Source organism: Caretta caretta, chromosome 6 (assembly GCF_965140235.1).
Source record: "Caretta caretta isolate rCarCar2 chromosome 6, rCarCar1.hap1, whole genome shotgun sequence".
In the NCBI taxonomy this organism is placed as follows: domain Eukaryota; kingdom Metazoa; phylum Chordata; order Testudines; family Cheloniidae; genus Caretta; species Caretta caretta.
Genome location: NC_134211.1, coordinates 288,531 through 302,789, shown reverse-complemented (window position 1 = coordinate 302,789; position 14,259 = coordinate 288,531). Strand labels below are relative to the sequence as shown.

At 65.0% G+C, this 14,259-nt stretch overlaps 1 protein-coding gene across 3 annotated transcripts in view; it reads left to right on the top strand.

Moving 5' to 3' along the window:
* The first annotated feature begins 1,743 nt into the window (after positions 1-1,743).
* The window catches only part of NFATC2IP (nuclear factor of activated T cells 2 interacting protein), a 13,572-nt gene continuing 1,056 nt past the window's right edge, over positions 1,744-14,259 (top strand). Inside the window, exons 1-8 of one of the 3 annotated variants that reach the window (XM_075129097.1) lie at positions 1,744-1,829; positions 6,253-6,417; positions 6,635-6,704; positions 9,571-9,709; positions 10,000-10,065; positions 10,647-10,827; positions 11,439-11,583; positions 14,015-14,148. In XM_075129097.1, the coding sequence (XP_074985198.1) occupies positions 1,818-1,829; positions 6,253-6,417; positions 6,635-6,704; positions 9,571-9,709; positions 10,000-10,065; positions 10,647-10,827; positions 11,439-11,583; positions 14,015-14,148 (912 nt within the window). In that variant the 5' untranslated portion in view covers positions 1,744-1,817. The other 2 variants (XM_048853067.2, XM_048853069.2) reach the window with 2 other exon arrangements.

The window sequence follows — 14,259 nt, the reverse complement described above, 5'->3', positions numbered from 1 at the left end:
TCTGAGCCCGCAGCAGGCCTGTCTGTGCTGTGGGGCCCCCAGGGAGTCCCCTCGCTTGGGGTCCCGGGGGCCTCCACCCCCAGAGGGAGCAAAGTGCCACCCTCCGGTCTCCACCCTGCAGCGCCTCCCCGCCGGAGAACACGGGAGGTTTCTTGAATGTCAGAATCCAGCCCAGACAGTTCTCAGGGCCCTCGGGCCTGGCCAGTCTCAGCCCCGGCCAGCTGGGTCTGTCCCCGTCCCAGTGGGGCTCTGGCTGGTCTCTCTCCCCCGAGTCTGGCAGCCCCCTCCTTCCAGCCGAGCCCCCTGAATTCCCTTCCCCAACACCCCTCCTCAGTCCTCTCTTCGGTCCCAGGTAACCCGGTCACCTGGGCCCCTCTCTTCTGTCCTTTGTTCCCCTCTGGCTGGAGCTGGCTGGTCAGGTCACTGGCCCCTCTCTTCTCAGCCCCACTCTGGCCAGAACTGGCTGACTGCCAAGCTGGAGGGAGGGCTCGTGGTCACCAGGTCACCAGTCGCTGGGTCCCCCATCTCCAGGCCATTGACCAGGGTCCTGGCTGCTAGGTGAGGTCACACCTGGTCCTCTGCAACAACAAACTCTTCCCACCACCTCGTTAAACATGCAGCACACAGGGAAACTGAGGCACGCACCGCGTTCAGGCCAAGCCCTACGGAAACTCCCCACTTTGTCACAGTGGGACGTTAAGGGGGGAGGCCAGGCGACGGGGCGGGCCAGACAGCAATTGGATAATGACAGGAGCCGCTGAGCTGCACAAAGTGAGAGCCTGATCAAGCATGAACGCACAAACGGCCAAGGTCACGCGACAGCAGATACAAAGGCAAGAGCCTGAAGCCAAACGCAGATGCCCCACCTCAGCGGGGCCGGATCCTCGGGGCCTCCACGCTGGGGCCTCTGTGTGGACGCTGGCATTGGGGCGACGATCCTCCCGCTGTACGGCGAGGCTGGGCCAGTTTACCCGGGGTTTCCTGCAGGTCACCCGGGCCGAGCCCCCCGCCCCATGGGGGAACTACACCTCCCAGCCGCCCCCGCGCCTCGGGGGGGAGCCGAGCCCCCCCGCCCCACGGGGGAACTACACCTCCCAGCGGCCCCCGCGCCTCGGGGGGGGAGCCGAGCCCCCCCGCCCCACGGGGGAACTACACCTCCCAGCCGCCCCCGCGCCTCGGGGGGGAGCCGAGCCCCCCTCAGCCCCACGGGGGAACTACACCTCCCAGCCGCCCCCGCGCCTCGGGGGGGAGCCGAGCCCCCCCAGCCCCACGGGGGAACTACACCTCCCAGCGGCCCCCGCGCCTCGGGGGGGGAGCCGAGCCCCCCCGCCCCACGGGGGAACTACACCTCCCAGCCGCCCCCGCGCCTCGGGGGGGAGCCGAGCCCCCCTCAGCCCCACGGGGGAACTACACCTCCCAGCCGCCCCCGCGCCTCGGGGGGGGGAGCCGAGCCCCCCCGCCCAACGGGGGAACTACACCTCCCAGCGGCCCCCGCGCCTCGGGGGGGGAGCCGAGCCCCCCCGCCCCACGGGGGAACTACACCTCCCAGCGGCCCCCGCGCCTCGGGGGGGGAGCCGAGCCCCCCCGCCCAACGGGGGAACTACACCTCCCAGCCGCCCCCGCGCCTCAGGGGGGAGCCGAGCCCCCCTCAGCCCCACGGGGGAACTACACCTCCCAGCGGCCCCCGCGCCTCGGGGGGGGTGGAGCCGTCTGGTCTAGCGTCACAGAGCCGGCGGGCCGTGGCCAATGGCAGGGCAGGGGCGGGGCTGAGTGGGAGGGTCTAAGCCAATACGGGGCGTGACCTGGGAGCCCGCGCCATGGCGGAGCAGGTGAGTGGCGGGGGGCTGTGGGGTGGGCGATGGGGCGCGAGGCTGGGGGGGGGTCTCTGGGCAGTGGGGTGGGGCTGGGGGGGGGTCTCTGGGCAGTGGGGAGCGAGGCTGGGGGGTGTCTCTGGGTGGGGCTGTGGGGGGTCTCTGGGCAGTGGGGAGCGAGGCTGGGGGGTGTCTCTGGGTGGGGCTGTGGGGGGTCTCTGGGCAGTGGGGAGCGGGGCCGTGGGGGGGGTCTCTGGGGAGCTAGGCTCGGGGGGGTCTTTGGGGGGGTCTCTGGGCAGTGGGGTGGGGCTGGGGGGGGTCTCTGGGTGAGGCTGTGGGGGGGTCTCTGGGCAGTGGGGAGCGAGGCTGGGGGGTGTCTCTGGTTGGGTCTGTGGGGGGGTCTCTGGGCAGTGGGGAGCGGGGCCGTGGGGGGGGTCTCTGGGTGGGGGACTCTGGGGAGCTAGGCTCGGGGGGGTCTTTGGGGGGGGTCTCTGGGCAGTGGGGTGGGGCTGTGGGGGGTCTCTGGTTGGGTCTGTGGGGGGTCTCTGGGCAGTGGGGAGCGGGGCCGTGGGGGGGGTCTCTGGGTGGGGGTCTCTGGGGAGCTAGGCTCGGGGGGGGTCTCTGGGCAGTGGGGTGGGACTGTGGGGGGGGGTCTCTGGGTGGGGGTCTGGGGAGCTAGGCTCGGGGGGGTCTCTGGGCAGTGGGGTGGGGCTGTGGGGGGTCTCTGGGGGGGGTCTGGGGAGCTAGGCTCGGGGGGGTCTCTGGGCAGTGGGGTGGGACTGTGGGGGGGGTCTCTGGGTGAGGCAGTTGGGGGTCTCTGGGCAGTGGGGTGGGGCTGTGGGGGGTCTCTGGTTGGGTCTGTGGGGGGTCTCTGGGCAGTGGGGAGCGGGGCCGTGGGGGGGGTCTCTGGGTGGGGGACTCTGGGGAGCTAGGCTCGGGGGGGTCTTTGGGGGGGTCTCTGGGCAGTGGGGTGGGGCTGTGGGGGGTCTCTGGTTGGGTCTGTGGGGGGTCTCTGGGCAGTGGGGAGCGGGGCCGTGGGGGGGGTCTCTGGGTGGGGGTCTCTGGGGAGCTAGGCTCGGGGGGGGTCTCTGGGCAGTGGGGTGGGACTGTGGGGGGGGTCTCTGGGTGGGGGTCTGGGGAGCTAGGCTCGGGGGGGTCTCTGGGCAGTGGGGTGGGGCTGTGGGGGGGGTCTCTGGGTGGGGGACTCTGGGGAGCTAGGCTCGGGGGGGGTCTCTGGGCAGTGGGGTGGGGCTGTGGGGGGTCTCTGGGGGGGGTCTGGGGAGCTAGGCTCGGGGGGGTCTCTGGGCAGTGGGGTGGGACTGTGGGGGGGGTCTCTGGGTGAGGCAGTTGGGGGTCTCTGGGCAGTGGGGAGCGAGGCTGGGGGGTGTCTCTGGGTGGGGCTGTGGGGGGTCTCTGGGCAGTGGGGTGGGGCTGGGGGGGGTCTCTGGGTGAGGCTGTGGGGGGGTCTCTGGGCAGTGGGGAGCGAGACTGGGGGGTGTCTCTGGGTGGGGCTGTGGGGGGTCTCTGGGCAGTGGGGAGCGGGGCCGTGGGGGGGGTCTCTGGGGAGCTAGGCTCGGGGGGGTCTTTGGGGGGGTCTCTGGGCAGTGGGGTGGGGCTGGGGGGGGTCTCTGGGTGAGGCTGTGGGGGGGTCTCTGGGCAGTGGGGAGCGAGGCTGGGGGGTGTCTCTGGTTGGGTCTGTGGGGGGTCTCTGGGCAGTGGGGAGCGGGGCCGTGGGGGGGGTCTCTGGGTGGGGGACTCTGGGGAGCTAGGCTCGGGGGGGTCTTTGGGGGGGTCTCTGGGCAGTGGGGTGGGGCTGTGGGGGGTCTCTGGTTGGGTCTGTGGGGGGGTCTCTGGGCAGTGGGGAGCGGGGCCGTGGGGGGGGTCTCTGGGTGGGGGTCTCTGGGGAGCTAGGCTCGGGGGGTGTCTCTGGGCAGTGGGGTGGGACTGTGGGGGGGGTCTCTGGGTGGGGGTCTGGGGAGCTAGGCTCGGGGGGGTCTCTGGGCAGTGGGGTGGGGTTGTGGGGGGTCTCTGGGGGGGTCTGGGGAGCTAGGCTCGGGGGGGTCTCTGGGCAGTGGGGTGGGACTGTGGGGGGGGTCTCTGGGTGGGGGTCTGGGGAGCTAGGCTCGGGGGGGTCTCTGGGCAGTGGGGTGGGGCTGTGGGGGGTCTCTGGGGGGGTCTGGGGAGCTAGGCTCGGGGGGGTCTCTGGGCAGTGGGGTGGGACTGTGGGGGGGGTCTCTGGGTGAGGCAGTTGGGGGTCTCTGGGCAGTGGGGAGCGAGGCTGGGGGGTGTCTCTGGGTGGGGCTGTGGGGGGTCTCTGGGCAGTGGGGAGCGGGGCCGTGGGGGGCTCTCTGGGTGGGGGTCTCTGGGGAGCTAGGCTCGGGGGGGTCTCTGGGGAGCGGGGCCGTGGGGGGGGTCTCTGGGGAGCTAGGCTCGGGGGGGGTCTCTGGGCAGTGGGGTGGGGCTGTGGGGGGTCTCTGGGGGGGGTCTGGGGAGCTAGGCTCGGGGGGGTCTCTGGGCAGTGGGGTGGGACTGTGGGGGGGGTCTCTGGGTGAGGCAGTTGGGGGTCTCTGGGCAGTGGGGAGCGAGGCTGGGGGGTGTCTCTGGGTGGGGCTGTGGGGGGTCTCTGGGCAGTGGGGAGCGGGGCCGTGGGGGGGGTCTCTGGGTGGGGGACTCTGGGGAGCTAGGCTCGGGGGGGTCTTTGGGGGGGTCTCTGGGCAGTGGGGTGGGGCTGGGGGGGGTCTCTGGGTGAGGCTGTGGGGGGGTCTCTGGGCAGTGGGGAGCGAGGCTGGGGGGTGTCTCTGGGTGGGGCTGTGGGGGGTCTCTGGGCAGTGGGGAGCGGCGCCGTGGGGGGGGTCTCTGGGTGGGGGACTCTGGGGAGCTAGGCTCGGGGGGGTCTTTGGGGGGGTCTCTGGGCAGTGGGGTGGGGCTGGGGGGGGGTCTCTGGGTGAGGCTGTGGGGGGGTCTCTGGGCAGTGGGGAGCGAGGCTGGGGGGTGTCTCTGGGTGGGGCTGTGGGGGGGTCTCTGGGCAGTGGGGTGGGACTGTGGGGGGGGTCTCTGGGTGGGGGTCTGGGGAGCTAGGCTCGGGGGGGTCTCTGGGCAGTGGGGTGGGGCTGTGGGGGGTCTCTGGGGGGGTCTGGGGAGCTAGGCTCGGGGGGGTCTCTGGGCAGTGGGGTGGGACTGTGGGGGGGGTCTCTGGGTGAGGCAGTTGGGGGTCTCTGGGCAGTGGGGAGCGAGGCTGGGGGGTGTCTCTGGGTGGGGCTGTGGGGGGTCTCTGGGCAGTGGGGAGCGGGGCCGTGGGGGGCTCTCTGGGTGGGGGTCTCTGGGGAGCTAGGCTCGGGGGGGTCTCTGGGGAGCGGGGCCGTGGGGGGGGTCTCTGGGGAGCTAGGCTCGGGGGGGGTCTCTGGGCAGTGGGGTGGGGCTGTGGGGGGTCTCTGGGGGGGGTCTGGGGAGCTAGGCTCGGGGGGGTCTCTGGGCAGTGGGGTGGGACTGTGGGGGGGGTCTCTGGGTGAGGCAGTTGGGGGTCTCTGGGCAGTGGGGAGCGAGGCTGGGGGGTGTCTCTGGGTGGGGCTGTGGGGGGTCTCTGGGCAGTGGGGAGCGGGGCCGTGGGGGGGGTCTCTGGGTGGGGGACTCTGGGGAGCTAGGCTCGGGGGGGTCTTTGGGGGGGGTCTCTGGGCAGTGGGGTGGGGCTGTGGGGGGTCTCTGGTTGGGTCTGTGGGGGGTCTCTGGGCAGTGGGGAGCGGGGCCGTGGGGGGGGTCTCTGGGTGGGGGACTCTGGGGAGCTAGGCTCGGGGGGGTCTTTGGGGGGGTCTCTGGGCAGTGGGGTGGGGCTGTGGGGGGTCTCTGGTTGGGTCTGTGGGGGGTCTCTGGGCAGTGGGGAGCGGGGCCGTGGGGGGGGCTCTCTGGGTGGGGGTCTCTGGGGAGCTAGGCTCGGGGGGGGTCTCTGGGCAGTGGGGAGCGGGGCCGTGGGGGGGGTCTCTGGGTGGGGGACTCTGGGGAGCTAGGCTCGGGGGGGGTCTCTGGGCAGTGGGGTGGGGCTGTGGGGGGTCTCTGGTGGGGGGTCTGGGGAGCTAGGCTCGGGGGGGTCTCTGGGCAGTGGGGTGGGACTGTGGGGGGGGTCTCTGGGTGAGGCAGTTGGGGGTCTCTGGGCAGTGGGGAGCGAGGCTGGGGGGTGTCTCTGGGTGGGGCTGTGGGGGGGTCTCTGGGCAGTGGGGAGTGGGGCCGTGGGGGGCTCTCTGGGTGGGGGTCTCTGGGGAGCTAGGCTCTGGGGGGGTCTCTGGGCAGTAGGGGAGGTGACTTGGGGCCTGCTCCTCCCTCACCCCTGTCTTGGCGCAGGGTCGAGGGGGCCGCTGGGCAGGTGGGGGAGCCCCCCTGGGGCTGTACTGGGGGAATCATAGGGTAGAACCCAGGAGTCCTGCTCCCTAACCCTCTCATCCCCACTCAGGTTGGCCCTGCCCCACCCCCCATCTACGTGGGGGGCAGCAGTAGCAGTGACAGCGAGGAGGAGCTTGTGAGACCCCCAAGGGGGGCAGTGGGGCAGCCGCGCCCCAAGCGCCGGCGTGTTCTGTGCAGCACCGAGGTCCCCGCTGTGCCTGTCTACTCGAACAAGGTAACAGGGACCCAGGCGTCTGAGCACCCCTCCACCCCGAGCTCTAACCACCAGACACCTCTCCTCTCCCGGAGCTGGGGATAGAACCAGGAGTCCGGGCTCCCAGCCCCCCTCCCCTGACATGCTCATCCCTCTTGTGCCCATCCTGAGGCTCGGTGCCCCCATGGGGGTGCCCGTGCAGCAGGGCCTGTGGGTAACATGCCCCCTTCCTCTCCAGGTGAACAGCAGCTTCCAGCTGTGCCCTGCGGAGCTGCACCCGGAGGTGCCCACCCTGCAGTGGCAGGGAGGTAAGGGGGTGCTAGGGCTGGGTGGGAGTAGGGGGGTTTTGACCATAGGGAGGTGGGGGCTATGTATGTGCCCGGGGGGGGAGTGGGAGGAGGCAGCAGAGGTACGTCTGGGGGGGGCTGTTTGCCCGGGCTGTGGTGTTTGATGGCCACTTGTGCCCTTAAAGTCTGAGACACCCCCAATCTGATCACAGGCCACAGAACCCTCTCCCCACCCCCGTGAACCTCCGGCTGAGTCACTCACGTCCTCACATCGTGGCTTAAAGACCCCAAGTTTCAGAGAATCCGCCGCTGACACTAGTTCTAGCCTGCGAGTGACCCGTGTCGCACGCTGCAGAGGAAGGTGAAACCCCCACACAGGGTCTCAGACAGTCTGACCCCGGGAAAAATTCCTTCCCAACCCCGAATACAGCAATCAGTTAGACCATGAGCAGGTGAGCAAGACCCACCAGGCAGGTCCCCGGGAAAGAATTCTCTGTAGTAACTCAGAGCCTCCCCATCTAGTGGCCCGTCTCTGGCCATGTTTGTTACAGGCGGTCACACACCATTGTAGGCAGTCCTGTCGTACCAGCCCTTCCATACGCTGATCAAGCTCAGTCGTGAAGCCAGTTAGGGGTTTTGCCCCCCCTGCTCCCCTTGGGAGGCTGCTCCAAAACTTCACTCCTTTGAGAGTTAGAAACCTTCATCTAATTTCAAGCCTAAACTTGTTAATGGCCAGTTTATAGCCATGTGTTCTGGGTTCACATTGGCGCTTAACTTAAATAACTCCTCTCCCTCCCTGGTATGTATCCCTCTGATGTATTTATACAGAGCAATCCTGTCTTCCCTCAGCCTGCGTTTGGTCAGGCTAAACAAGCCAAGCTCTTTGAGTCCCCGCTCATAAGGGAGGTTTTCCATTCCTCAGGTCCTCCTAGCAGTTCTTCTCTGCGCCTGTTCCAGTTTGAATTCATCTTCCTTACATGGGAGACTAGAACGGCTTTGCCAGAAGCTGGGAATGGGCGACAGAGGATGGGTCACTTGATGATTCCCTGGTCTGTTCATTCCCTCCGGGGCACCTGGCATTGGCCACGGTTGGAAGACAGGACACTGGGTAGGTGGACCTTTGGTCTGATCCAGTCTGGCCCTTCTTACGTTCTCATACACTACTCCAGATGAGTCTCACCAGTGCCTCGTATCATGGTGCTGACATGTCCCTCTCTCCACTGGAAACACCTCACTTGATGCACCCCAGGACCGTGTTAGCCTTTTTCACGGCCACATCACACTGGCGGCTCCTAGTCAGCCTGTGATCAGCCAATACCCCCAGGTCTTTCTTCTCCTCTGTCGCTTCCGACTGATACGTCTCCAGTTTAGAGCAAGAATTCCTGTTGTTAGTCCTTCAGTGCACTTTGCACTATTAAATAGCATCCCATTTCTATTACTCCAGATTACAAAATCATCCAGATCTTCTTGTAGGATATTCCGGTCCTTCTCCATATTAGCTACACCTCCCAGCTTTGTCTTATCCCCAAATTTTATTCGCATGCACCCACTTTTTGTGCCAAGCTCAGTAATAAATATTAGGGCTGTCAAGCAATTAAAAAATTAATCACAATTAAAAAATACCTATATGTAAATACTTTGCAAGGCCGGCTACAAAAGTGCCTTGCAAAAGACTGTTCCCACTTTCAGGTGACAGTGTAAATAAGAAGCAGACAGCATTATCTCCAATAACTGTAAACACACGTGTTTCTCTTCCCAATTGGCTGAACAAGAAGGAGGACTGAGTGGACTTGTAGGCTCTGAAGTTTTACATTGTTTTGTTTTTTGAATGTGGTTATGTAACAATCTACATTTGTTTAAGTTGCACTTTCACGACAAAGAGATTTGTCTTGTATGACTTGTATGAGGTGAATTGAAAAGTACGATTTCTTTTTGTTATTTTTACAGTGCAAACATTTATAAACAAGTTATACACTTTTATTTCAATTACAATACAGAATACGATATATAGGAAAAACATCCAAAATATTTAATAACATTTCAATTGGTATTCTATTGTTGAACAATGCGATTAAAACTGTGATTAATCGCGATGAAATTTTTGAGTTAATTGTGTGAGTTAACTGCGATTAGTCGACAAGCGTAATAAAAATGTTAAATAAGATTGGTCCCAAGACCGATCCTTGAGGAACTCCACTGGTAACCTCCCTCCAGCCTGACAGCTCACCTTTCAGTAGGACCCGCTGCAGTCTCCCCTTTAACCAGTTCCTTACCCACCTTTCAGTTCTCCTGTTAATCCCCCTCTTCTCCAATGTAACTAATAGTTTCCCATGTGGAACTGGATCCAAAGCCTTTTGGACATCTGGGTAGGTTGGATCCACTGCACTTCCTTTGTCTAAAACATCAGATCTCTTCTCAAAGAAGGAGCTCAGGCAGGATGCACCTTTTGTAAAGCCCTGTTGTATTTTATCCCAGTTACTGTTCACCCCATGTCCTTAACAACTTTCTCTTTCAAAATTTGTTCCAAGACCTTGCGTACAATTGAGGTCAAACTAACAGGCTTGGAGTTTCCTGGATCACATTTTTTTCCCTTTCTTAAAAATATGAACTATATTAGCTGCTCCCCAGTCATAGGGTACGACCCCCGAGTTTAGAGTCATTAAAATCCTTGGTGTGGGGCTTGCAATTTCAGGTGCCAGTTCCTTTAATATGTGGCTATGTGTGTTGGGTTGGGGGGAGATGTGCCAGGTGAGGGGTCAGGGGAGTTGTATCTGGGGGGCTTGGGGTACGTACACTGGATGGCGGTTTATTGTCTGGGGGGGGCAGCTGTGGGGAGAGGTGCCCCCTGCCTGGCAGTCACAGCTGCTGTCTCCCCTCCCCCTGCCAGGGGCAGATCTGGACGTGGATGAGATTGGCCCTGTCACGCCCCCCCGGCCGGAGCGGCCTCATGCCCCACGCCTCCCCCAGGGCCCCTGCACTGACTGGCTGGAGGAGGAGCCGCAGCAGCAGCAGGGGGTAGTGAGAACGTAGGTGCGGGGGAGGGATTGCAGGTGGGGGGGAGGGATTGTGGCAGGATTACTGTGGGAGGTATATGGGGGGAGGGGATTAGGCTCTAATGGGGGTGGGGTGATCAGGGTGGGGACAGGGTTACAATGGAGGTATATGGGGGGAGGGGACAGGGCTATAAAGGGGAGGTGGGGGCATGGCTCGGGCTCTGTGGCCCCTGGCTTTGGGGTCTGTCCCGGGGGGGGGGGGGGCTGTCACTTATGGGGCACAGCAGCCCCATCTCACCCCCTGCTCTCTCTCTCTCTCTCAGAGTCCGGGACGAGTCCCCCTCTCCCCCACCACAGCCCACACGCAGACAGAGGGGCCGGACCCGCCGGTGAGGGGTTGTAAGGATGTGGGGGTGTTGCTGAGCTCCTCCCCTCAGGGAGGTGGGGCTGGGTGGGGGGGGTGTCTCTGTTGAAATCTCTGCCTCTGCAGGAGTTGGGGAATTGAGGGGCAGATTCTCTGGGGCACACCTCCCTTGTAGAGAACAGGGAAGGTCTCTGGGGGGATTTGTCTGGGGAGTCTCTGGAGGTGGGAGATGGGGAGGTCTGTCAGGGGTCTGATGGCTCCTACCTCCAGGGAGGTGGGGGGTGTCTGTGGGGCACATGGGTCTGTGCGGGGCTCTAACAGCCCTGCCCCCCAAGGAGGTGTCTGGGGGGGGTCTGTGGGGCACAGGGGTTTGTTGGGGGTCTGACGGCCCTGCCCCCCAGGGAGGTGTGTGTGGGGGGGGTCCTGTGGTGCACAGGGCTCTGTCCGTCTGATGACCCTGCGCCCCAGGGAGGGGTGTGTGTGTGTGGGGGGGGGGGGTTGGTCTGTGGGGCACGGGGGGCTGTCGGGGGTCTGACGGCCCTGCCCGCAGGGAGGTGGGGATTGGGGGGTCTGTGGGACACGGGGGTCTGACGGCCCTGCCCGCAGGGAGGTGGCACGCCAGCTGCGGGGTCTCCGCACGTGGCTCTCGGCCGCCCAGCGCAGCCTGCGGGAGGAGCCGCCCGAGGATGACGTGATCCTGGTGGAGCCGCCCCCATGCCCCGTGCCCCGGCAGCTGCAGCTCAAGGTGCGGTGCCGGGCCGAGATCCACCGTGTCGCCGTGGAGATGGTGAGTGACCCCCCACCTCTCCGCTCTTCCACATCCCCATGTGGCTGGGGAGCGAGCCCCTCATCCCCTCGGCCTGTGCCGGGCCTCCATGCAGGCCATATATATCCTCCACAGCCTTCGGCCCCCTGCAGACACTGCATCTCCCACCCTGCCCCCACAGCCTGGCTCTGAGCGAGCCCCACGCCCCAGCGTGCAGACCCCGGCCATGCCCTGGGGGGGCGGGGGGGTCTGGGGAAAGGCAGAGCGCAGATCACGGAGCGCACAGCTCAGACGGGGGTGGGTAGGGCCAGGGAGGTGCTGGTACAGGATAGGGGGCAGGACAGCGGCCAGGTGGAGGAAGGGGCTTGTTCACCCCCCCAGTGTAGAGCTGGGAGGACAGGGTGAGATTAACACTGATTGCAGGGGGCGGTGGAACTGCCTGACACTGGATCTGCTGGGAAATGGCCCAGCTGGAGTCACTCGGGGTGAATGTACCAGGTGATTTGGCACCTGCCATGCCAGCCCCGCTGCTTGGCTCACGCTGGCCCAGAACAGCCCAGTGGGCTGCCGGGCTGGGGGTGGCTGTGGACTGCCCGTCTGGCCCTCCCTGACGGTCCCCTCCCCTGGCGCAGTCACAGCCCCTGCATGCAGTGGTGGAGCACATGGCCGGGAGGCTGCAGGTCCGGCCAGAGCAGATCCTGCTGCTGCTGCGAGACGTCGAACTGCCCCCCAGCAGCACCCCCCAGGGCCTGGGCCTGGGCGTGGCCGACATCATCGGTGAGTGAGGGGCAGGGGGCTTCTCTTGGCCTAGGTACCAGCTGGGGCCGCGCTGGCTGGGTGGGGTCTGCGGTCCGAGCGGGTCAGGCGCGGGTGGGCTGCCGTTGTGGGAAAGGCGGCTCTCCGGCTGGGGAGCGCTCGCAGCAGCGCTGTACGTAGGACGCGGGCGGTAGCTGTCCCACGTGCAATGGGAGTGCTGGGTGCAGCTCTGGGCACCAGGCGTTAGCCAAGCGGGGGACGAAGTGGAGAGGCCAGAGGAGGGGTCCGAAACCCTGACCTGGGGAAGGTTAAAACCCGGGTGAGTTTGAGCCGCCTGAGAGCAGGGGTCAGCTCTAGTAAAGGCCGGTAAGGAGAGGGTGGGACGCCACAGGAAATCCCTTCCCTGTGCCAGACCCCCTGGGGTCCCCCTTTCCCTCCAGGGTCGGCCACTTGGCCTCACCACCTGCTTGGACTGGACCTCTGGGCTGCAGCCTCCTGCTTCCCCCGTGAGCTCTGCCCAGCGAGTCCCGCTGAGCCAGACCCTGGCAGAGACGCGCCCACGCTGCCGGGACGGTGCCCTCACCCAGCGTGGCAGGGACAGTCCCTCAACACTGGCGCACAGTCAGGTGTGTTAGTCAGCTGGGCAAGGCACAGGGAGCCCTTAGGGTCGCGCAGAGGGGTGCAGGTTACAGCCCAGTCCATTCTGCTCAGCCCAGAGCCCCGCCAGGCTGTGGGGAAACCCTTGGGTCAGGCTCTGTCTATCGCTCACTCGCTCTCTGACTTCCTTCCTGAGTCTGTTCCCGGGTGAGAGCCCCCAGCGCCCACACTGCTCCCCCCACCTTGCCCCTCCCAGGCCCTGGTTCTCCAGCCGGGGTCTGTGCCCAGCTTCCCGCTGGGAGCGTGGAGCCAGGAGTCAAGAGCGCAGCCAGCCGCGCTCTCTGGCCCCCTTGCTGACCTGGGGCAGTTTCAGCCAGTTCCTTAATGACTGTTCGTTCCACCAGCCAGGGCGGTGATGCACGTACCTGTGTCTTAGGCTGCCCTGAGAGCAAACTTAGTCCTTCCCCCCCGCACTGAGTAGCTGTGCAAAGTATAGGGGAAACTGAGGCAGGCGTGAGACTCCCACAGATGCTACAGAAAATTCCCCCTTCGTCACAGGGATCAGTTATTCTCCGTGTTCACTGGAGGTAGGTGTCACGGAGTCCCTGGGCGATGCTCTGGAACTGCTCCCCATGAAGTCAGTCAGGACTCTGGGGTAGTCGCCTTTCTGTGAGCAGCCTGTCTTCAGGACACACAGCTCACACAGCTTCCACCTTCCTGGGTCTGACCTCAGAGCATTCAGCATCCTCTGCCCCTCCGTGCGCTTTCCCCCAGCGAGTCCGCACAGGTGGGGCTCCTGGGGAAGCCAGAGGGTCCTGCACCCCAACTTCGCAGTCAGACGTGACTCTCAGCCAGCAGTAAAACAGAAGGTTTATTAGACGACAGGAACATGGTCTAAAACAGAGCTTGCAGGTGCAGAGAACGGGACCCCTCAGCTGGGTCCATTCTGGGGGGCAGTGAGCCAGACAACCACGTCTGCACTTCACTCCATGTCCCAGCCAGCCCCAAACTGAAAACCCCCTCCAGCCCCTCCTCCTCTGGGCTTTGTTCCTTTCCCGGGCCAGGAGGTCACCTGATTCCTTTGTTCTCCTACCCTTTAGCTCTCACCTGGCAGGGGGGAAGGGCCCAGGCCATCAGTTGCCAGGAAATAGGGTGTTGGCCATTCTCTGTGTCCAGACTCCTGCACACACCTGCCCTCTAGGGCTCTGCAATGATCATACACCCTTACCCCACCCCCTAGATATTTAAGAACTGCCTAGGGGAAACTGAGGCACCCCCACACTATTCAGAGGAAACATTAAGAACAGTCCCACTTCGTCACAGTAGGACAGGAAGTGATGAGCTCCGTCCGCGGCCAGGGAGATTTAGGTCGAATATTAGGAAACTGTCTAACTGTAAGGGGAGCTCGGCCTGGAACAGGCTGATGGGGGTTGGGGAGTCCGCAGCACTGGAAGTGTCTAAGAACAGGTTGGACAAACAGCTGTCAGGGCTGGCCTAGGTTTGCCTGGCCCTGCCACCTGCTGAGGTCCCTTCCCGCCCCATGTTTCCATGTTCTGCGGGCGCCCGGCAGCTGCCCCGCCTGAGCCATGCTGGGGTCCCCGTGGCGGCTCATGGTCGCCCCACGCACCAGGCCTCTCTTCTCCTCCATGGCCGTCAGCTGACGAGCCCACAGCGGGTTGCAGAAATTCTGGTACGGGCCCCGAAGTGCATGCTGTGCCCCCAGGCTGGGGGCAGGGGGTCTGATATCAGTGGGGGTCCCCCAACCTGGGACGGGCGGGTAACAGGGGAGTTCTCAGTGCAGCGCCCCCAGCTGCCCGCCCCTTGCGCTCTCTGTGTGTCCGTCTGTCCCCTGCAGATTGCGTGGTGGACATGGCAGCCGGAGAGCCGCAGGGTGGGGGGGAACCGGGGGCTGGGCCGGGCCCTGGGGAACTACGGCTGACCGTGCGAGGCCAGGAGAAAGACTCTCAGCTCACGCTCAACGTGCCCAGGGTAAGGGGGAGCTGCAGGGGGGTTACCATCTGGGGGGGGTCGTCTATGGGGGAGGGGCCATGCAAGAGGGCTGTGAGGTGCTGTTTGCAGAGGGAGGGGGATGTGGGGGTT